Consider the following 24,000-nt stretch of genomic DNA (forward strand, 5'->3'; position numbering starts at 1 on the left):
TCAGTTCTGGGTAGCGGCTGTCAGCTGACACTGAACTGGCAGAACACAGTGTGTCCCAGAGCAAAGGAAGCTAAACCTTGTTACAGCCATTTGAACAGTACCAGCATGCCACACAAACACACACAAACACGGGATATATGTGTTAAGTTCAAAGCTTAAGGTAAAGATAAGTTTGAAGAAATTAGATAAGATTTGTAAACAGATATAAAGGTAAAGAATTATCTATAACATAAATTTGACAGCCAGAATTGTTATGGCTGTAACATGGTACAGCATCCTTTTTGGTACTTCATATACCAAGGTATTTAAGTATTTAAGTATTGGTACTTCAAAGAATAGCATGGTGTCGATTCACTCAGAGTGACCACATTGTGTTTGTAGTGTAAATGCTAATCTGTCCTCATATGCCTCAGACAACAGTAAAAGGCTGCCTACTCACCTGTCAATCAAGCACTGCGCTAAAACAAGGTTCATTTCATACTCGACTAAAATAACTGAGCAAGTCTGTGGTGAAATATATTTAGAGAGAAGTGTGTGCTGACTTTTCTGTGCTTTTTGCACTTTATCAACATGCATTTGCGATGAGTGCGATTAGTGATGCACAGAAACATGTCAGTAGTATGTACACACTGCACCAAAAATGAAGATAGAGTAGCAAAATTTGATCGGCTAAAAGTTTAACCTGTTAACTGTCACCCCGTCCCGTATACGGGACGCCTACATTTACTTCACTAAATCCTTATCTAATCATGACAAACTATATATCGTTGGAAAGGTCTAAGATAGATAAATAGATATTTTACCAATGTTTTTTGTTAAAAAATATGTAGGAAAAGTAATAGATTAATTTATGACAAGAGTGCACCCTCAAAAATCTACATCATAACAGGAGTTCTGATGAGTTCAAAAGTGTTCTTCGTTGCTTTTTTTCTCTGTCACACTTTAGAAATAATCAGAAATGATATATCAACTGAAAACTTAAAATCTCAAAATTCATCCTTTAAACCCCATTTAAAAATTTAGACATTGCATTACCACGAAAATGGTACATCAAAATCATGTTTTTGTTCATGAATTATAAAAAGTTTAGTTTGGAAAGTGCACTTTCAAGTCTATGTTCAAAAATGTGAGTGACAGTTAAGGGGTTAATACAACTGGTTTATCACCTGTGAACAAGACACCCTGAACAGCACTACCCAAATGTATTTACCAAAATTTTTTAACATTTTTGTGATTCACCTAAATGAATTGTTTACCGAAATACAAAAAAATTATATATATTTTTTTAGTGTTTTATTTTATTTTTCTAAATAACCCCAAACCCTAAAATCAAAACCAAAAATCTAAAGTTTTTTTTTTTAGTAATTAATTAAATGTGTGTGTGTGTGTGTGTGCGTGCGTGCGTGCGTGCGTGCGTGTGTATATATATACTCCTGTATGTGTTTGTGTGTGTGTTAGTTGACTAACAAGATATAGACATTGAATGGCTTTCCTGAGATAAATGCAAAATTGACATAATGATTGATAGAAATTGTGTGCACAAACTTGTGTGACAAACATGCCATTGGAGGAGTGCTTATTTTACTTCACCATTTCGGGTTAATGATTTCAGCCCTCAAAAACTGATTTTTAGGTTGCTGAAATTTCGATTGCATCAGTACTAACAAACAAGGTCTTTTACGTCAATAAATACCAATAACAGGCACACAAATTAATTAAAATACTCCTTCCTACTCTTTCTCTAGCACAGACTTCAAATTCCCTTGGTAACAAATTCTACCAGTTCTACTCTCTCCCCCGCAGAGGTGTGTGGGGTGTTAAATTGGTTCTGTGATGAGCATCAGGTGGCAAAGAATCAAGATCAGCTGAGGCTACAGCCCCCCCCAAAAAAGATCTCACGTGCAACCACTGCTTTAGGCAGCAAGGGATGGGAAAGCAAGCATGAAAGAATAACAAAATGGCTGTGTGGACGGAGAAAGAAGACAGAGGCATAGAAAGGAATACAGGACAGGAAACCAGAGCCCGAGAAAGAAGCAGAATGCAAGAGTACGCAAGCAAGCCGAGTAACAAGCTTTATGTTAACTTGTGCTTCTCCAAACATGCCCTGCGGGGACTATTTTCAAACTACAAGTGATGTTACCCTCCCTCTTCTTTCCCTCGCTCCCTTGCTTTTTTTTCCGCTCGCTTCATTGCAAAGTGAATATATTTGCTTATGCCCGCTGGATTTCAGACTCTCTCTACGGTTGTTTGACAAGCTTCACCGCCAAAACTTCAGAGGCTCCTTATTAATGACAGGGCTCTGTCACATTTTGAGACTATTGCAACTAAAAGGTCACCCTGGTATGGCTGTGAAATTGCCCAACTCCTTTTGATGCACTGTATATGAGAAACAGACTTCAAAATTGTGACGAAACAGCCCTAAGCAATTATCTGCACTGACCAATGGTGGCACCAATGCTACTACTCTCATGGATGAAATGACCAATGGTGGCACCAATGCTAGCCAAACACTAACCTAAGCTCCAACCCTAATTAAAAACACCTTAACTAGCTAATCAAGGTCGTCAGGATTACTATAACCCTCCAGGCAGGTGTGTTGGAGGAGGTTGGAGCTAAACTCTGCAGGAAGGAGGCCCTCTGGGAGCAGGATGGAGCCGTGACATACAGCTAAATATACCTGCAGCTCATGCAACATGAGAGATACAACCAAGGAAATTCACTTAAGCATTCAGGTTCACTCTGAAGCAGCAGAATAGCTAAATTATTTAGGTTTCAGGTGAATAAACATAATACAACAACCATGAATGTCAAAAACACTGTTGCTATTCTTAACTAATTCTAAAACTATTACAATCATTTTTTGGTAACTGAAATAAAGCTGAAATAAAAAGAAAATATTAATTGTGATAGTACCCGCAGATAATGCAAAATAAGAAAAACATTCCAAAAATGAAAACTAAAAATATCAAAATAAAAGCTCATTCAAAATATTAATGAATACTAGTGATAAATAACACTTGACAAAAAATGACAGCAGCAGCTTTAAGGATGCTTTTGATGCCTGACAACATGCAAACTGTCTGCGCTTTGAGAGGCATGGCCAGGAGAAAAGTCAAAGTGTCTAGCGTGTGTGTGTGTGTGTGTGTGTGTGTGTGTGTGTGTGCGCATGTGCTTGTGCATGTAAATGTTCACTTGAGGAAATCACATTATACAGCACAAAATGATAATATGCTTGGCCCAGCTGAACTTGTGCAGCTAAATTGATGGTGTGTTTTCAAATGACAGTATAAATTTGCGAATTAAAAATGCGAAGCCATCAGCAGTCCCCGTTAACACCATGTGCGTGTGTCTCGTGGTGGATGTGCTTGTGAGCGTTTTTCTGTCTTCTGAGAGACCTACAGTACATTTGGCTGATTTGATCTCGATTTCACTTTGACTCTTTGATAGACTTTCCAATTACTAGACGAGCAAGAAGCAAATAGGACCTGTTTACATGGATGTGTTTATGTGTAAGTGTGTGTACTTGAGTGTGTGAGTGATTTATTTCAGCAATTTATTTCACACTTAGATATCCGACTCTCCAAACACACACACCTACAAATACACCCTTTGGCTCATCTCCAGTAGCTAAATCAAAGTCTAGTCAAAGTTTTGACCGGTCATCGGTAACTGCAGTCACCTTCCAAAGCACAGCCAGTGCTTTTACTCCATGAACAACTCCAAACACTCGCTGGCAGCAGAGTTTAATGTTTGGAAATAAACATCACACAACCCGACCGAACAGCCCTGGGTGACCTAATACAGTACAGTCTTTAGCAGCAAGTTATTTTGACTAGGTGTCAAGTGCCCATAAAATAAAAGGCTGCGGCAATCACTTGGAGTCAGGGAGTGTTCCATTCCACACATTGTCCATGTAGTGGAGAGAACAGCAAGAACTCTAGCCTGGATTCAGAGCTAAAGGCCATCCAAAAGACAGCATGTTACACTCCGGTCACCTGTTTATCAAATGAGAGATCAGGGCTACATCTAGGACTAGACCTCTGCTTAAAATCTCTATGCCATGTTTTAGGCTCATAACTGCAGAATGACATTGAATCGATGGCTGAAAATTGTATTTGTTTGCAAAAGTTATTTTGCAAACAAATACACGTTTTACTGATAAAATATTAATATTCCAACACCATTTTTACTTGCTAATCAAGCCAACGTAATGCCTAAGTGGAAATTGTTATATTCTTCTTCAATTCTGCTATTTTTGATCGTTCACTATTCTACATACCATAGTGTTTTGAATATGGCATCGTAGTAATGCCATGTTTGGACAATGGTATACCTTAAAGTGTGTAATATCAGTTAATAGAAATATATATTTTTTCTATTTATAATCAGTAATAAAAACAACATAGGCTTACTGGAAATACGTGCCTCTACATTCATTTTTGTAAAACTCTACCTATAGATACTATTCACTTAATTTTCCAGCTAAAATGAAGACTAGTGGCAGTAAAACACTAAGAACTTTTTTTCAAAGTATATTTATGATGAATAAAAAAGATTTATTTTCATGCAGTTCCTTCCAAAATATTATGTCATGACCTCAAAACACTCTTATCATAGTACATCATTTGTAAACTAATACATTGTAACTTTTGCATTACATAACCATCTCTACATACGTCATTTGTGGTGTAGTAAACTTGCTCAGTAGCTCACCTGGTACATCACACTTACGATGTGAAGTGAGATTCACAACCATCTGTTTTAACCACCTCATTTCTTTTCCTATGGACTTTGCTTTCTTTGTCAGTGATGAAGAAGCGAGAGTGCAACAAATTTTACTTCTTCCCTTTTCCAACATCACAACCCTGGTTAAAAATGGACCCTCTAGATCAAGGTGAGGATGTAGAGTAGTTGTATAATAAACTAAGAGAGGACTGGTGAGTTCAGTGGATCAGATTTTGACGGATTTGTCCACTAGGAAATGCTACCATTTACAAACCACCACAGAGTGTAAACGTAAAAATGGCATTCATTTTCTCCATAGTGGAATTGATTTTAAACAATAATTAAAAGCCATTAATGAGAGACCTACTGTAAGTTGTGAGGTTTTTAATCAATGGCATCTTTTTTGTTAAAGTCTCAGTCAGCATTATTTCAACTTATTTTTTTATTTAAAGGTGCCATGTGTAAAAATTGAGGTAAAAATATCCAAAAAATGACCTACACGCATCAAAAGAATGAGAAGAAATAAGGGGGATGATGTCATTAAAAAAATGTCAAGTTATAGTGCTGCAGAGATATCAACCTTAATTAGCATTAGCATTGCTAGCCACGGCCCGACAGGTGTCGTAATACCAGTTTCGGCCATGGGAGGCGGTATGCGGGCAACGTAACCACCAGCCAACCTGCAATACACGAATAACTCGCACGGCTTGTGGGCGTACTGGAACCTGATGTCAATCGTGTGGAAGGTACAGCCCACTACTTCATTTCAGTTCAGGGAAGAGAGCGGAAGGATGGCTGAAGCCCTTGGCAAGAGACACCTACCACCACCACCCGCTACAGGGAAACAACCGCTCTCGGAATCACAAATCAAATCCGATAAGAAAAGGAGCCGAACCAGAGTAAACATCGGCACTGCTTTCCATCGCTGGAGACAAATGATGGACTTGAAAGAAATGAGGTTCACTCCGAACTTGCAACATTTCTTTTGGATTGGTAAGTAAGATGCTGTTAGTATTTTGCTAGAAGTTTGTTTTATATGTTTGCGTATTTTTTTCGGGAAGTTATAACATAGAAATGTATCGAAGGCTGTTCGATAAACGTGCTAATGTTAGCGATGGCTAACCGTAGCTGCGTTTGATAATTAGCTAGCTATAACTTACCCACAGATCCGATCCGGTTTTCACCTGTTATCTACCAAAGCCCGCTCTCTACCAAGCTGATGCTAAAATGTAACATTACCTAAGAAGCTTGAAATGTCTTCGATGATAATGAACCCGAGAGAGAGAGAGAGAGAGAGCGCCCCGGCCGCGCGCGCACTCACCCACTATATTCAGAGCGGTCAAGTTTTTGATAGCGTGTGAAAAGAGTCATTTGCGTGTGTCTCACGGTGAATGCTTGAGAGTTGGCAGCTCTGGTTACGTTGGTTGGCGCTAGCTTGGTCAACATCAGCTGTCTGATGTTGACCAATGATGTTGACAGAATGCTGTCTGTCAAATTAATTTAATTCAAATAATGTGTATATACAACTCAATGTAATATGAACAAAACGAATATGAACATATTCACTGGTAAAGGTGAAGGGGAGTAGCTTGAAGATGTCATGTTTCAAAATCACTTGACATCACCCAACGTTCCTCTGGAGGCAAAACGTCCTTTAGGCTTCGGCTATGGCTCCAGGGTTGTTGTGAAGGTAGGGGCGGAGCATAGAGACTATGCCGTTTCTCGTTTGTTACTCTAGAGTAGACCAATTCACTTTATTGAGGCATACTGCCCCCATCTGGTATGGAATGTGGAGTATGACTTGATTTTTTTGCCAGACATTACACATGGCTCCTTTAACAGCAAAATTCAAGATAAAAAACTACATTACCCATGATTCTGCAGACAAATCTCCACCAATCAGAGAGAGAGAGGGAGAAAAAAAGCACCCATGTCCAATGTAACACAACAGCACTTTTTTTTGTAAGCACAAGCTTCAATATTTATTATATCAGCCTAAAAATGAAAGCTTCTTCCAATGCATAAAAGGTAGCTTCTTACTTGCATAAAAGGTAAGAAATGTAACATCCTGTATGATAAACTTGTGCACAGATTAACACGTATCACTATGCACGAGAAGTAAATGTTTCATTTAGGGAATACAAGCAGCTCAATACAAATGTAGCAGCCCTACACTTTCAACCGATGCCTAAAAAGAGCAAATCTATTTGACTCAAAACATGGTTTTACATGTCTGAGTGCTTCTAACCTCCCCACGGCCCTGTTCCCCAGAGAGGGGCTGCCGGTGACAGGCTGACCGTGCTGTCAGGCCCTCTCCCTGGGGCAGAGCGAACTGCCTGTCGGCCCCCACATCCAGAGATCCATTTTAGTCCCCGAGATGGGCTTGATAACTAGGGCTGAACTGCCACTGAAAGGCATAAGCCGTCACATCACACGAAATCTCTAGGCTGCGTTTCCCTGCCCGCTGCAATCGCTCACTCTCATCTGCCTGCCGGCTTGCCCCACACGGCCCTGCAATAATGGAACATCATGTACAAAATGTCAGGAAAACGTAAGACATGAAATAATGAATCATAATCATGAGAAGAGCTTCATGTCGCTTACGAGCGTGTCTGTTGTGCATATACAAATATACCTAAGCTTCTTTGATGGTGCTTTTGTGTATATGTAGCTGTAATTTTCTGTTTTTATGCTTGCATCATATTTGATATGTAAAGGCCTCTAAATTATCATCACAATCAAAACTTTGCTCAAACCCTTTTGTACGCACACATTCCTGATTGATGGTTCATACTGTTTTTATCAACTTTGTAAAGTATAATTATATATATATATATATATAGATATATATATATATATATATATATATATATATATATATATATATATATATATATATATAAAAAGTCCATCTTCAAGTCGAGGCTCAAGTGTCTTTTTGCTGTAAAATCTTTAATGACTTTTATTGAGTAAACATAACTTTCATACTATAAGTAATATTTCAAGATGGACACTTACTGGACTGAAGCGACCTTGATACACTTGATTATGCATACATAATTTTCTAGAAAAATCATGTTAAAATGTATCAAATATGATCATCAGGCTTTTGAGGAATGTTTATTAGTTCATCTCGCATTGTATTGTATTGCATTGCATTATATGTTTTAAAACTACAGAGCTTTGGTCATAAAACTAAGCATTAAATATCATACTAAGCCATACTATTGAAATATAGAGTGACAAATGATATTTATATGCATTTTATGTAAGTAGTATGTATTACTGTAATTTTTAGAATTTCATCTTACTTTTTGACCATATAAATACCAGAATATCCACCAAAGTTCATATTTTTGAATATATCTGAAACAAAACAGTTTTTTTTTTCTTTCTTCGAATATCATTATATCATACATTATGAGCAATAAAAGCCTGATGTATCAAACATGATACTCAACAAAAGATGCAATATATATATATATATAATTTTTTTTAAAAAAAAATAAATCAATAAACTCTATGTAAAATAATAATAATAATAATAATAATAATAATAATAATAATAATAATAATAATAATAATAATAATAATAATAATAAATCTGACTGTTAAACATGGGTTTTTACCGTTTTTATGATGTATAGATACAAATCAAAGAATACTATTAAAAACGCATAATGCAAAACTGTTAAAAAAGCTATTAAAATGGCCTTGTGGTTTCTCAGACCCTAAACAGCACAGGCGGGTTGAATCCATATGTCCGTGTGTGGCCTGCTTGTTGCAGAGCTGCCAACTCTCACGCTTTCGCCGTGTGACACACGGTTTTGCCTGTTTTCACACGCACTCACGCCACACATCACATTTCTCACGCAAAAAAAAAAATCTAATCTTGAGGCGAGAATCGCTCGTTCCTTTTCAAACTCCCCGACCATAGATGGCGCTAATAAGAGTCACTGAACCCTATGCGCTGTACCCTGAAGCATAAGCTGTGTCCCAAAGTTGAGAGACCAATCCTCCAAAGTGCACGAATGGTCCTCCGAAATGCGTGAGATGCTCCGCCTTCACAGGATTTCCTAATTCCGTCACCAGGTGTTTCCGATTAGCGCTCTGTCGCATAGCAACGGTGCGAGAAGAGCGCTGACGAGAGGACAGTCCTGCCAGGACAGGTGGAGCCAGAACTGCTCTTTTTTGTTTTTTATGATTTACTCATAATGAAGGAGACAGTGATGAACCTCAGGCTTAGCCAAGACCCGAGGTCAGGTAAACAACACTGGTTTGCTGCGATCTTCGTCGGATTACAACTTTAAATGCAGGTACTGGCTTGGAGCTTACTTGAATAATGTAATGATACATATAAAAAACTACAAAATACACACATAGCAGTTCAAATGCTGACTGATATCTTACCAGGGTGCAATTTTATGTAGTTTATTGTCTTGACCATATGTAGACAGGTTTGCAACGCGTATTTTTTTAGTTTTCTGGTTGAATGTTCAGCTCAAGTCTAGAAGGGCCCTACAAGTCTTGATGCCAAACATGAACCAGAATAAGTTCAGGTATTGCACATGGGTGCAAGTGGTCTTTAGCAGACCACCCAAAAATCCACTAGAATGCAGGAAATCACATCTACTTAATCCAAAATGTCCTGGGGTTGGACCTTCAGCTATGTTTGCTTCACAGAATGTAACCAATATTGTCTATCTCTAATAAGCTGCCCCTAGCTTTGGACCACCCACAAACCACCAGAATGCAGGGTACAACATGGGTGAACGTCAATTTCAATACTCTGATATCTGAGCCACCAACTTGTGTGGTTGTGTGCGTGCTGCGCGGCACTATTTTGACCACCCCTGACAAAATCTCACTCCAAGGTTTTTTGAAAAGTTGGCAGGTATGTTGTTGTGTGACATCACAGGACACGCCAGGCCTCCCATTAACTATACTGCAGTCAGACAGGTTAAGAAAACATTGCCAGGGGTTTGAAAGAGTGCAACGGGAGGAAGAAAAAGTCCTGCCAACTAGCTTTACACAAGAGCTAGCCATTCATTAACCTGTCTTCACGCTGCTCTTGGGCACTGCACTGACCCACATAGGCCAGTATTGGAAATGCATATATAAAACACACATTCATCACTATTGACACCTCATGTCCCATTTCACTGAACTAGGATCAGCTGCTGTAGCACATTGTGCTTAAACTGAAATTTTAAATCAAGGTCCACAAAAACATTCTGAAACCTTCTGTATCTAAAGATATTTCAAATACGCTTCTATCAAATGAGTAGTAATGCATGTAAAGTATTGCCATGTTAATTAACATGCACCCACACACAGTATTAATTTTGCCACCTGTAATTGCGGGCCCCATAAAATCATGCTCCCACCACAAGGTCTAGGTAAGCGTTTCACACAGTCCTTCAAGAACTCCCTATCACACCGTGGCACGAAACCCAAAATCATGTGACAGACCCTGCACTATATTTGCCAGCACTCAGAGCAATGCAGCATTATCATTTCTCTTCTCTATCTGCCCAGATAAGACTTAATGAACTAGCTAGAGCCAGGGCTGCTTTGTGTCAGCTGCCTCATTTCTTTTCCTCTGGACTTTGTTTTCTTTGTCAGTGACGAAGAAGCATGAGTGCAACAGGTTTAAAGTTTTACCTCTTCCCTTTTTCAACATGACAACCCCGGGCAGGAACAAGCCGGTTAAAAGTGGACCCTTTAGATCAAGGTGAGGATGCAGACTAGTTGCACAATAAACAAAAACAGCAGTTCAGTATTTGATTTGATTTGTCCATTGGGAAATGGCACCATTTCCACCACAGAGTGTAAAAGTAAAAATGCCATTCATTTTCTCCATAGTGGAATTGATTTTAAACAATAATTAAAGGCCATTAAAGAGAGACCTACTGTGAGTTATGAGGCTTTTAATCAATGGTATATATTTTTGTTGAAGCCTCAGTCAGCTTAACTTAAATTGACAGTATTTAACAGCGAAATGCCTGATGAAAAACTATATCACCCATGTTTCTGCAGAGGAATCTCACCCGATCAGAAATCGCACCAAAAGAACACCCCTATGATGCACTGTGAATGATGTAGATTCAGTTTCCCTAGAGAATTTGCAATAAATGCAAGATATTGTTGAATATTGCTCCATTGGTTTTAATTTGATTGTGACATGCGTCACAGGGTTGTATTTCTCTCCCTCATCAAAGCCGGCCTTGTACTGATTTTCAAATACCTTTTTGCTTTAAATCCAAGTGTGTAATGTTGTGATTCACCTCATAGCTGGTTGGTTTGGTTTATGGCTGATAACTCATAAATGAATACTTTTTTTAAATCCCTATGGGATTTAAAAAAAAAACTGAATGGGAAAATATTTCCGGAACCAAAGCAGCTCTCTTTTATTACTGACCATTACTCTGGAACATCAGGAGGAAAGTGCATATAAACAGCCATAAATGTCAGCGTTTCGAACCCAAGATGGTAGTAAAAGGTACAAACACTGATCTTAAGTATTGGACAAAGGTTGGGTGCTTATCATAATACCTCACCCCAGTTATCAGACAGCATGGATAAATGCTCATTCCCACTGAGTAAAGTTTTTAACTAATAAACTGCACTGATTGACTATCCCAGCTTGTGAAGAATTCCTCACTTGTGCAATAAACTGCATGAGGCTGGAATCATATCTAATTTAACAATATACAAGCATGCACATTCAGATAAGAAAACATTGCATGACCCTCTTTACCTCAAACAGGTTCGATGTTTCATTGCCATACTGACTGGAAATGATTTCTGATTGGTCGCTGTACCACTTGAGTCCTCCCAGAAAAATATCTGCATCGAGGTCACTGACATCCAGCTCAGAGAGGTCAAGCTCAGGCAGGTCAGGGCAAAGGGGCTGGTCTTCACCAACCAAGGCAGCACACTGAAAGAGAGAAGAGATTGTTGAGCCCATATTTGCTAAAATGCTAACCATCTTCATTCAGTGTTTCTGTAAAAATGAGTGCTCGGTTTCCTAAAAAGCCATATATTTCATGGCTTCACACACACTATTCAGTTAAGTTATGATGGCATGCTCTAATCTTTTGAGTAATCAGAAGATATTGATGTTACTGATGTAATCAGTTTGAGTAGAATTAGTTCAATGGAATTCACCTTGTTGTACCATTTGTAAACCTTTACTATTCACTCTAACTTTGCAGCAGCTGTGTGATCTCAAATACAAACTATAAACGGTTTCAAATTGCTAACGGTGGGATCAACAGATATTAAATCATTCAATGCTGGTCAGGTTTTACAACACCTTGTATCTTGACAGTAGTCTCCATATAAACATGTCACTAGAATAAGCTTGCAAACCCAACAAACAAAATGATGACAAATCAAATGTGAGATATAAAAAGTCACTGCTTTACTGAAAAACAAACAAAAATTTCATTCTCAAACCTATTTATTTTCCATTGCTTTTATATATATATATATATATATATATATATATATATATATATATATATATATATATATATATTATATTATTATTATTATTATTATTTTATTTTATATTATTATTATTATTATTATTTTTTTTTTTTTTAATCCAATAATATGTACAGCTTGGCTAATAATGTTTTGTCAGGTTTTAAGACATTATGCATTATAATAACTAAAATGCTTAGTTTCTTGAAGCAACATAAGTATGTTTTCATTATCTGTAATAAATCTGACATAATATAAAAATGAAAACTTTAACACTGTGGCATTTGAGGCAGTGTGGTATTCAAGATGGGATATTTTTTTTGAATGAATTTACTCCCAAATTGTTCCTTGAGCATATATGTTTGATGGCTAAAATGAACAATGAAAAATAAAAAATAAAATAAAAAATAATCACATTTCAATAAAAACTATTTGAGCTTCCAAAACACTTGACACGCTTGATTTTTTGTTTAGTCTTTACAGCCAAATCTTTCATATCTTTCATATTTCATATCATATCTCAAATCTCTGCACCAGTCCATTTGCACACTGATGTAGTCAATAACTCTTCCTTTATTTGATTCATGGGGAGTGTACCTTGCTACACAATTGAGACCTGTGTGACTAGCATGCAAAAGCTACTCTTAATTTATAACTAGTACTAATCTGTGTTTCATTATTAAAAATTAAACATACTAGCCTAACAACCAAATGAAGTGAACATAAATCTAACCAAAGTGCGTGTTCAGCTGTGTACATACCGTTTGCTGCATTTCCAACAACATAACCAACCAGAAAACAAACAATTCTGTGATTGGCTGAGGGAGGGGAGGGGCGGGCCGTCGTGGGGAAGAGCCCGACAGCCACGCCCCCTGGTTGGTCGGCTACTGTACCTCAGTGCACTGAGTATGCTGTGAGTAAAACAGAGGCGAAGCGGAGAGACTGTGCGCACAGGTGTATAGAGTTTGACAAACGGCGGAGGGTAGAGTGATACATAGAGAACAGTGAAATGTTTATTTTGTACAAATATTGTACGAAATGTTACCCTAACTACTAAGACCGCTTCCCAAATCCTATTACTCTGCTCTTTTCTCGGTACAAGCCTACTGACAGTAATCAAAATAAAAAGGCGAGACTTTGCTCCAGGGCAGCACGATACAGCTTGTGCCGACCTGCAAAATAAATCAAAGAAGACTCTCGCACGTCAAACTTGATCATCGGTGTCTGATTTAGTTTAGATCTATTTATGACACAAATCCCGTCCTTCCGCTCTCACAGATTTATAGACGCCGGCAAGCCAGTGGTAAGCAAACGATAAAATCACATGCATCAGATGCTTCTGCCTCGGCATCTTGTTCAAAGCCTTCTCCCTTTTCCACTCAGAAATACGGCCAAGCTTTATCACGCGCACATGCAGAGAGAGAGAGAGAGAGAGAGAGAGAGAGAGAGAGAGAGAGGAGAGAGAGAGAGAGAGAGAGAGAGAGAGAGAGAGAGAGAGAGAGAGAGAGAGAGAGAGAGAGAGAGAGAGAGAGAGAGAGAGAGAGAGAGAGAGAGAGAGAGAGAGAGAGAGAGAGCATAGCTATTTGTGTGCACCTGGAAATAATATGATTAGAATTGGAACCGAGAAGCAATTTGCTGATTGTGTTTAGATGGATTTATGCTCTGACTGAGACACTTAACTAATCTTTTAAAAGGAATGTAACAATAGCGCACGTGCATATTTGCAGCCTAGACAGGTGCCAATACCAATACTTTTTTTTTTTTTTCATATATATATATATATATATAGCCTAGTGAATAAAAGTTTCAGGTAAGCACGCTGAAAGCACGGATTTATGCATATCTGAAATGGTTAAGACTGCAATAAACCAATACGCGACGATATAGATAGATAGATAGATAGATAGATAGATAGATAGATAGATAGATAGATAGATAGATAGATAGATAGGCTGAGTGTATGATTTACATGAAACTGCGACGTTATTATACATATCTTACATTTCGCCGAGCGAACATGTAAAACACGCTTAAACACATCCTAAATGTCTCGCATTGCAATGATTCGCACTAAAACTATAAACGTCATGCACAGCTATGCAATCGTTATTGAAGTAGCTATTGCATTATGGAGCAGCGCTTAACCTTGCGATGAGGTCTTGCTAAATAAAAAGTAAACGAGGTTCAGCAGCTTTTCTTTGCTTGAACCCTGATTTTACAGCACATACTGTCCAATAATAAATCCAGCACGCGCTCCGCATGCATGCAAAAAGCCTTCTCCGAGACTGTATTTGTTTTCTAATAGGAAAGTTTCAATGTACAATACCTGACGCGAGAACATATTAGTAATTCCAGCACATCGGCAGTGGCACTAGGCTCTCACTGAAGCAGATACCTGTCTCATCATCACCTGCGTAACAGCGAGCGAGCGCACTCCATCCACGGGCACGTCAACACAATTTCCCATGACAAGACATCCTAAGTAGACTGTCACTGTTCAACTCCGACACAGCTTGAGAAAAGCCGCACGCTATCGCCAGATAAACCACTGCACATACAATTTCTGCCAACAAATAAGACTTTATCACCACCCGGTGTATTCCCGTGCATTCAGAGTCTCCGTGTCTTCCGCGCATCTTACAGGATCGGTCGACTTCACATAACGGGAACTACGAGCGAAGCCAGTCTTGGACGTTTCCTGCGATCAATCTCCTCAAAAAAATGTGTCCCAGCCCTGGAAAAATAAGTTGCACATCAGTTCTCACCTCTAGTTCTCTCCACACCGAATCCTGATTACACCTGTCCCACGCCATCCAGACCCTGAATGACGGCACGAAAAAATAAAATAGAAATCACGGGCAAAAGAGAAAATCCACTCGTTCCCTCGCGCCCCTGACTGACAATGAACCGAGGGCACCTGTCTTACAACTGCTTTCCATCACATGACAAAGCTATTAAAAGTAGGCAGGGGAGTGACTCCCCTTCGCTGTTACTCGCCAATGACGTACTTTAAGGAAGGCGGAGTCTGGCACGCGCATAGTAAATCTTCCCTAACTATAAAGCCACGCGCTCCTCTCAACATGCAGCTACTGTCGGCTAGGGTTGTGAACCAAACACCCGTTCTTCTTTATAAATATGAGTCACATGACTTTCGGTTGCATTCTGCGTGCATTGTACCACCGAGGCGGACGGGAGTCCGTATTAAAATGCTCTGACTCTCCAGCGGCGCCGCAGCACCGAAACTGAATGTACAGCGCTGAACACACAGTGACCAATGTAGTTCGATTCCCGAACGAATGACTCTTGTGAGCGGGTTCTTTTTAGTGAATCAAACTTATAACGCGCACCCAGCACAGTTCGATTCCCGAACGAATGACACCGGTTAGAGCAAAAACATTGTGAATCATTTAAAGAGGCTACTGACAACGCAAATGTTCCTTTCATTATGTTCGACTCGAAACAAAAGCAAATAACTGTTGTATGGAAAATCCAAATATTTATAGAAAGAAATACATAAATGCTGTCTGTTTAGATACTACTAACATGGGTCAGTGCAGTCAGAGGATTAATTTACGACTCTGAAGGGACTTCTCACCCATCAGTGCATCCATCAGATATGCTATATATATTTTTGTTTTCTTGCAAACAGCTTTCACACTCTCGATATCAAACGTAATTATATTGGTGTGCTTAAGAAATGCTTTTAACCCTAATTACTTTCGCTCACCAAAGTAAACAGTTGGTCTAGGCCTCTATTTAAGCACATCTGTGGTGGTATCGTTCATCTCAGAGCAATGCGAATGGAAAATAATGTAAATAAAGACAGGATAAATGAGTTGGTTATATGAGAACACGGTCAATAAGTTGTGAGGACTGTGGTGGTTCACAGAATACTTTATCTGTAGCCTGAGGCGTTTTCTTTACTCGAATGCTCCTTGTCAAGATTGTGCGAGGAGGTCGCTGTGAGCTCAAATACTATGTTTCATGGTGTGTGTGTGTGCTGAATGAGTGGGGACTGGCTTCATTTCAAGCTCATTGGATGTCGTGTCACATTTAGCACCCCCACCCCTCTCCCTTCGCACGATTTATACTCTGAAGTAATGCTTCCATACATCGAGGCATCGCAAACGAAGCAACATCATCGGCTTGACTGCTCGGGAGAGTCATAACGGCTGAAAGATAGTGTGTAATGTGCTCACAACTGAGTTCCTTCCTCCCTCAGATGCCGGGAAGAAGCAGGTGACGAGGTGTACAGTGTCAACAGTTCATGTATACGCAACACGGATAGAGAAAACCAAAACATGAGGCTTGTAGACAGTCAAAACAAAACGCAGCTCGACCACTCATGACCGCCCACTTTTGAGAGCTGAAAGCCCACTGTTTATCAGCGGCTTCTTCAGTCTTCATGACCAAAACATTGAGGAAAAGAGTTTAAAATATGTGGTTGGTGAGGGATGAACAAATAGTGCTTTGCAAGGCATTCATGATATTTTAATATAATATACAGAACCCTAGTGCAAATATAAGGCTATATTTTGTGTTTTATGCATTTCAGGAAGCTGATCCCATGTCAGTGTAAGGCATATGCAATATCCACAGGCGACCACTCTTATCTCAGATGGTTCTCAGATGGTTCTTACATGGTAGCGTAAACACAATACTAATGCAACACACAGATGACACACTGATGCCATTTGTAATCAAGGCTGGAGCTGGAGGGATGAAAATAGTTGGTTGCTCATTGTATGGTAGTAAATGCATGTGACTCCCTTTCTGTCCCTTTGCTTTCTGCTTCCTCTCTCTCTCTCTCTCTCTCTCTCTCTCTCTCTCTCTTACTCACACACAGACAAGCTGTAAGCTTTATCTGATCGTTCTCTTTATGACAATTAAGAAATTGCGAGCTAAAAATATGGCTCTGTTGTGAATGCTATTTAAATGGATTTTAATTTGTTTTCATTTTCTTCCTTGTGCTGGCAGCTGAATGTTTCAGAGAGGAGGAGATGTTCTTTTCCAGATAGAACTAGCATACAACCGGTCACGTAGTTCATGGTGGCATGAAATGTGTAAATGAACATCACGTTTTGAACATGAATTAATGACCATACTGTCAATGAACAAATCTATGCCATATATATATATATATATATATATATATATATATATATATATATATATATATATATATATATATATATATATATATATATATATATATATATATATATATATATATAATACTTGTGGATAATATATTCATGAAATAAAAGGCAACCTAACTGTACTTCAAGACAGAAAAAGAGAGATTTCACAATTTCATCACTAAATGCCTTTAAAAAGTGCACTTTGTAATAGCATCAAATTAAAAGCTTTACTTCAAAGCACACTTTAAATCAATGTTTTATTATTCTTTTGGTATATTGCATTGGAATGTACATTTACAGCTATGTTGGATATGGCTTAGACACACCAGCTCTGTAAAACATTTATTAACGTGGACTTGGAGGCAGATTTGGGGCAAAGCCCTGGGAGCTTACCTTGCAGTTTGAAGGCATCTGTGCTTATTTTCGCAGAGCTATTTTGTGGATATATACTTCCTTAGTGTTTCAAATTTGATTTAAACATGGAGAAATAAATGTGTGCATCATATTATTTTCTTCATATGTAATAGTATTTTATTTTACAACGATGCTTTTGAATTATAATATACTGTAACATTCATATCTGCTTGTAGGCACAGATGGATGATAGAGACACAATTCATTGCTGTTATTTCTATATCTGGTAGGCAAGGATGTCTAGAAGCAACAAATGACTACATGACTAGGTTTGTTTTTTTTTGTTTTTTTTCACTCCAGCTTTTTCTAGTTCTTATCATTAGTTCTCTCCTGCAAAATAAGAACACCAGATGAAAGCAACCTGAGAGATAATAGGGCCTCTGAAATGCACTTAACATTAAGATGCATCACCTCACCACACAACGTACCAAGGATACAATAAAACCCAAAATAAAAGCAGCAAATGGAAGACAGTTCCTCTGAAAGGAAGTCATCTTGAAAGAGGAATCAAAGAAATCCATTCAGCCTAGTCTATCAGAACAAAAGGCTTTCTATTGACGAATTCAACCATTTCACAGGAGGTTTGGAGTGTGGCCGATTGCTACCTTGGAGGGCCCGGTGTGTATTATTGCAGTAAATGGCATGGCGAGGCTGGGGCGTGCTAGCCAGGACTCGGCTATGAAATTGGAAATAACAATGGCAGGACACAACAGCATATCCACACCAAGGACATAACTCAAGAGAGAAGTATGGGCTCAGTGGGAAAGCCCTGTGATATTTTTTCGAAGAGAAAGCTTGACATACCGAAGCCTCCCGTGGACAAAAATACCATGGTCAAGCAGAAAAAAAAACTGGCTCAGGTTCTTGTCAGAGCAGCATATGTGGAAAATACTCCCCCATCTGAGGCTGTTATTATGACACGTTAGAATCACTATGCAGTCATGAAAAATGCATGGAGAAAAACATGAGTCTGGCAAGAAGATGAGCACTAGCAGGGATGTGTTTACAAGCTCTGAATAACGTGCATTCGTATGCGGGGAGATATTTTTATGACTTTCTCGTGACAGAATGCAAAGGACGGTTCTAAAATAAGTAGAATTAAACTGATTGAAGCCATGACATCAAAACAGTCATACTAGCCTGCATTAGCAGGCGTTCTTATGTAGTCCTGGTATGATTAGAACTCAAACTCCCTTTGTTTCTCAAACTCTCTTGGTCTCTCAGCAGCGTCGGCATGCTTGGGAAGAATTAGGTCACTATTTGAGTGGTGCGCCTGCAAGAAACCCCATGTTAAAATCGTATCATGAACTGGTAAAAAATGGGGGAGGAGCACAGGTAGAAGGTTTTAGAAATATTATTGAAATGTGGTGTGCTGCTCATGACCAGTCTAATTGCTCTTAGAGCACATGAGGGGAGGGGGAAAATTACATGTGAGTTGTTGGCTTGCATACAGGCAAAAGCCCTTACGGCATCATGAAAAAAGAGTGTATCATCTTTTTTTCCCCTTACAGAGGGAATTTCTCCTATATGCCACCCCTTTTCCCAAATTGCCTCAGCATACCTGGGCTGCGAGTGAAGACATGCAGATTTATTGCTTATTAATATGCACACATAGATGGCGGAGACAGAAAATGACATGAATTCATAGATGGCCACAAGAGAGAGACTGATGGAAGATGTATAAGAACGGACGGCATCACAGCTGAACAGTGCATTGGAAGAGTTAAGGAAGATTCGAAACCAAAACATTGATGCCGCTTTTGTATTGACATTGTTCCATGGTTGCTGATTTTCAAACCGTTCTGTGTATGTCCATCACAGAAAAGACAGTTCTAGCCTGGAAAAACTGGTTCTGCACCAATATCATGAACAATTCGGTCCACTTGTTAAGTCTACCTGATTAGAAATCCTACAAACCTGCTTTCCCTTGTGAAAAAGAAGTACAATTTAGCAAGCAAAAATAATGCTTATTATAGAAAAAAAAAATCTGATTGTAATTTTTTTTAGGTCATTTAACAGAATGTTATTTGAAATTAAATGATAATGTATTATAGTGTATTTTAAATGCAACTGAGTGAACTGCAGAGTGCGTAGGACTTAAGTACATCTTTATATGTAATTTCCTAATTTGGTTGTCTTTGAAATATGGTTAAAGTGTATGCATTTATGGTAACATAATTTTTAGGTCAATGCTGTATGTCATGTATTTAAATGTATATTTAATTAAATATTTGTATTGATGCAGTTGCAATTTAGTACATTTAAATATATTAACGTTCGAATAAAACACTGCAGATAAAATGATAATCAAATACTTTGCATGTACTTTAATATGTTAGTAAACACATAAAAATGAGTGTACTCTGAATGATAACAAAATAAAACCAAAACATGATTTAAGATGTATTTAAATCATATTATAATTGATTTTATTACAAAGTGCACCCAAAACATTTTCAGGACTCCAGGAAGTCATGATCATGAAAAATATGTTACAAACAGATGTATTAGATGGGCAATTGTTGTGATTTCAAGTAACAGTGTTAAAAACACAAACCATTCTAGAAGAATGCATGTATACATTACTACATAGGCCTGTGGTTAATGTTAAATCTTACCCCGAGTGGTTAACCACAACATTTTCATGGTGAGATGTGCTTTCTTTGACTTCAGTTCTGTTCTGCACAGCAGTTCCCATGCTTTGGTTAACGAATATCTCTCAGGCAAGCCACTAATGTTGTGACACATGAAGTCTTGGAGGATAGTTTGGTACATTAAAGTAGTGGAGGAAAGAGTGGTGGCCCAGTTGGCCTCAAAAGCAGTCATGCAGTAAAGTGCCAGCTCTACAATTCCTGTGTAATTAAGGTAGAGATGGTTGGGTGATTCAATGGTAGTAGTTTTCATTGAATTTTTTGAGCTGGCAAAACGAAGGAAGCTCAAATGAACAGATAAACCCAGGAAATGTTCTTAATACAGCACTTCTGTGATCCAATAACAGTGACATTTGATACCCAAATGTGTAATCTACCTCAAAGTGTCTGAAAGTAGCGAGGCTTCGTTGGGATCAGATTGGCCATATACTGATTCTGGTCAGCAAATTTGATAATTTATTTAGAACTGGTAAGGGAAGATTTAGAGTAAAATGTTATTTTGAATATAGAGATGACAGTTAATGGCAGATTTTCATGAAAGAGGTCAAAAGCAGGCTCCTATGATCCTAATTTAGGCTTTTCAGATAAAGCCGCGTACCAGTGAACTGTGAATATTTAATACCCAGTCCATAACACAGTATCAAACTCTGTTATGCAGTCATTGGCCGGTAAGAGCTATATTCAGAAACAGCCCCTGCTTGATCTCCAATTCTCTGTGTCCTCTTTGTGGAGGTCCATCACTTCATCCCTCTCTCCAGAGACTGCTGCGACCACCGGGTGGCTTGTCAGTACGGTAAACAGGATTTATCAGCCAGATGACGCATGTAATTAGAGAGTAATTGGCACATCATCTGGACGCGAGGAAAGATGATATATGTTCAGCAGAGATATGCAAAAACAGTTACAGTACAATGAGTAGCGAACACAGAAAACATTGGCAGCACTTTACGAGAAGGTCTGATTTGTTAATGTCAATGCATTAACTAACATTACCAATGAGCATTATATTATATTAAACACAGAAACCTTATTATAAAGTATTACCGAAACACTTTAAAAGTGCAAAAATGCTCCAGATGGAGATGTTTTCAAGACAAGTAATTACCTGCTAAATCCTCTTGAAACACTTTATAAACCATAGTATCATAGTAGCCCATTTTGCATGGCCAAGGACTAATATTTTCTTCCAAAAATGTCAAATCTAGTCCATTTAATGCAGTTCAAAACTGATGGGCATAGAACTAATCGGTAAGCTCTCTCTCCTTTGAAATGCAATAAGTAGTTCATCTTATAAGTCATTCACTCACTCATTACTCATTCACTCGCTCGCTCCCCGACTCTGTCCTGTTCCTTTAAGTCGAACATTTATTCATTTATTTACATACTAAGCTATTTATTTACTACCCCCTCCACACTTCTGCACTCATTTACATACAAACTCACTTACTTAACATTTTTATTCATTTATCTCTTCATCTATTTCTATTCTAATTCACTTATGCTCCTGGTCACTTACTTATGCTCTAATTTGCGTACTAAATGACACTTTTCCTTGCAGTAACTCGTTGGGTATTCTTAATTGCCAACTTACTTATTTACCCACTTATTTAGCCACGTCCCCTCATGCCTCGTGGCTTATACAGCTCTTAAAACAATAGGTCATTAGAGCAAACCTCAGATGGCCTGCAGTTGAAGGCAAGCGGTGCGACAGTGAATTTGCATATAAGAGCAGAGCCTCAAGCGGTTCAATCAGACTGAGAACATGGTGTTAATCAGGAAAAAAACTGACCATAGGGCACCAGCTATACAGCCCTGGACATTTAGAATGACATTTTATTGTACATGAAATACACTGAAGAAAAAAAATGTTGAAGAAGCAGATTTCGCTCAGAAATTGCACAAACAATTTTCACAAAAAAATTACAATAAAACAGCAAGTAACACCATGAATTAAACATGGATTTTTTTAAGTAGAAAATTTGAAATTATTTTTTAAACATACTTAAAAATGTGTTTTATTTACAACTTTTTACATTTTTGTGTTGTGCATTTATTTAACTTAAAAGCATCTGAGTCAATAGCATATGAGTGAAAAACCAATATCATATTTTCCTTACATTTTGCTTAGTGTACACATTTAAGTGTACACATTTTAATAACAATTTTTCATATGGTTTTAAATATATAATGTTATATATATATAGATATATATATATATATATATATATATATATATATATATATATATGTATATATATAACATTTTGAAGTTATTTAAAAAGCAAGAAAAAAAAATCATAAATATCATAAACAAATCATAAATATAATGTTTTGTGCATTTCCTTGTCAAAAAAGTACAAATATTTGAAAAGAAAAAAAAATACTATTAAACTCATATTCTCTCTCTCGCTCTCTCTGCATTTTAGTTCATGTTGGTTATATTTAGTTGATTTTGCAGACAGACTCCATTTTTCAAATATTAATAAGCAGTGAAGTAGTTTTGTTAAAATATGTTATGCATTTATGTATTCATGTCTCCCCAAATTTTTTTTTACATATTTTAAATTTAGTTAATAGATAAACAAATAATAAGAACTAATAAATAAGATTTTTTTTTTCTGTAAAATATAATTTAATGTTCTTTGTTTTATTTGCAAATTAAATAATAACAATAATTAAACTATGGAGTACTTTTCACAATATAAAGTTTCAAAGCAACTTTACAGAAAATTATGACGAGTTTATAAACGTTTATAATAGTTTCTAATATCTAAATATCTAAAGTTTATTACATCTATTTTTTAAGCCTTATAATCACGTTTAGCAGATTAGAATTGGTTGATAACAGTTCACTATTTGCAATGCTACAAGCAACCAAGCAGTCGAGATATACTATATAGTGTATCATTGCCCTACCGTCTTAGTAATATAACATTACTAGCATGACTTTGTATTAGGTCTGAACTACCAAATCCTGTCCTGTTATCTAGAGGGAGTCAAAAAGTGAGGCCTGGGATCAAACAGAACTGAGAAATACTCAGTCTAAGAGAAAAAAAGTAAAACGTGTTCCTACACTGTAGCCAAAGCAGCAAAGCCTGGACAACAGAGCTCTGGAGGCTCAGGGCTGATATTTCGGGAAGGGGGTCATCGTTGTGAGGTGCTGATAACCTATGATAACGACGGGGTAATTTGCACCGGGTTCCCCATCGCAGCGGAGGTCCGGGACATGCTGGGGCATGGGCCACGTAGCCGTGATGGTGCAGAAAATGGCTGGCAGAGATAGGCTGGTTGTTTTTTCATCACATCAGTCAAGAGAGAAAAATAGAAACCAGGGGGGTTTGGGGATTAAGAGCAAAAAAATACTTCATTTCAGGGCCGCTTTCTTAACCTCCCAGTGTGTACAGCACAGTCGGGTGGGAGACTGAGACGGCAGAAGACGACGGAGTCGAGGGGGAAGGCAAAAGAAGGAATTATTCTTTAGTCAGAGCCCACCAGTGGTTGGGTTTATGCGTGTGAGGGGGAAAGAGATAGCAGAGCATGAGTCAGTGCGAGAGAGACCTAGAAAAAGGTGCATATGC

At 38.0% G+C, this 24,000-nt stretch overlaps 1 protein-coding gene across 1 annotated transcript in view; it reads right to left on the bottom strand.

Moving 5' to 3' along the window:
- The window catches only part of LOC109082684 (peroxisome proliferator-activated receptor gamma coactivator 1-alpha-like), a 41,676-nt gene extending 26,356 nt beyond the window's left edge, over nucleotides 1-15,320 (bottom strand). The window contains 2 exon segments of the mRNA XM_042761149.1: nucleotides 11,486-11,665; nucleotides 14,982-15,320. Coding sequence (XP_042617083.1) covers nucleotides 11,486-11,665; nucleotides 14,982-15,029 — 228 coding nt within the window. The 5' untranslated portion in view covers nucleotides 15,030-15,320.
- Nucleotides 15,321-24,000: the final 8,680 nt, after the last annotated feature.

The sequence above is a fragment of the Cyprinus carpio genome, chromosome A7, assembly GCF_018340385.1.
Source record: "Cyprinus carpio isolate SPL01 chromosome A7, ASM1834038v1, whole genome shotgun sequence".
NCBI lineage: Eukaryota > Metazoa > Chordata > Actinopteri > Cypriniformes > Cyprinidae > Cyprinus > Cyprinus carpio.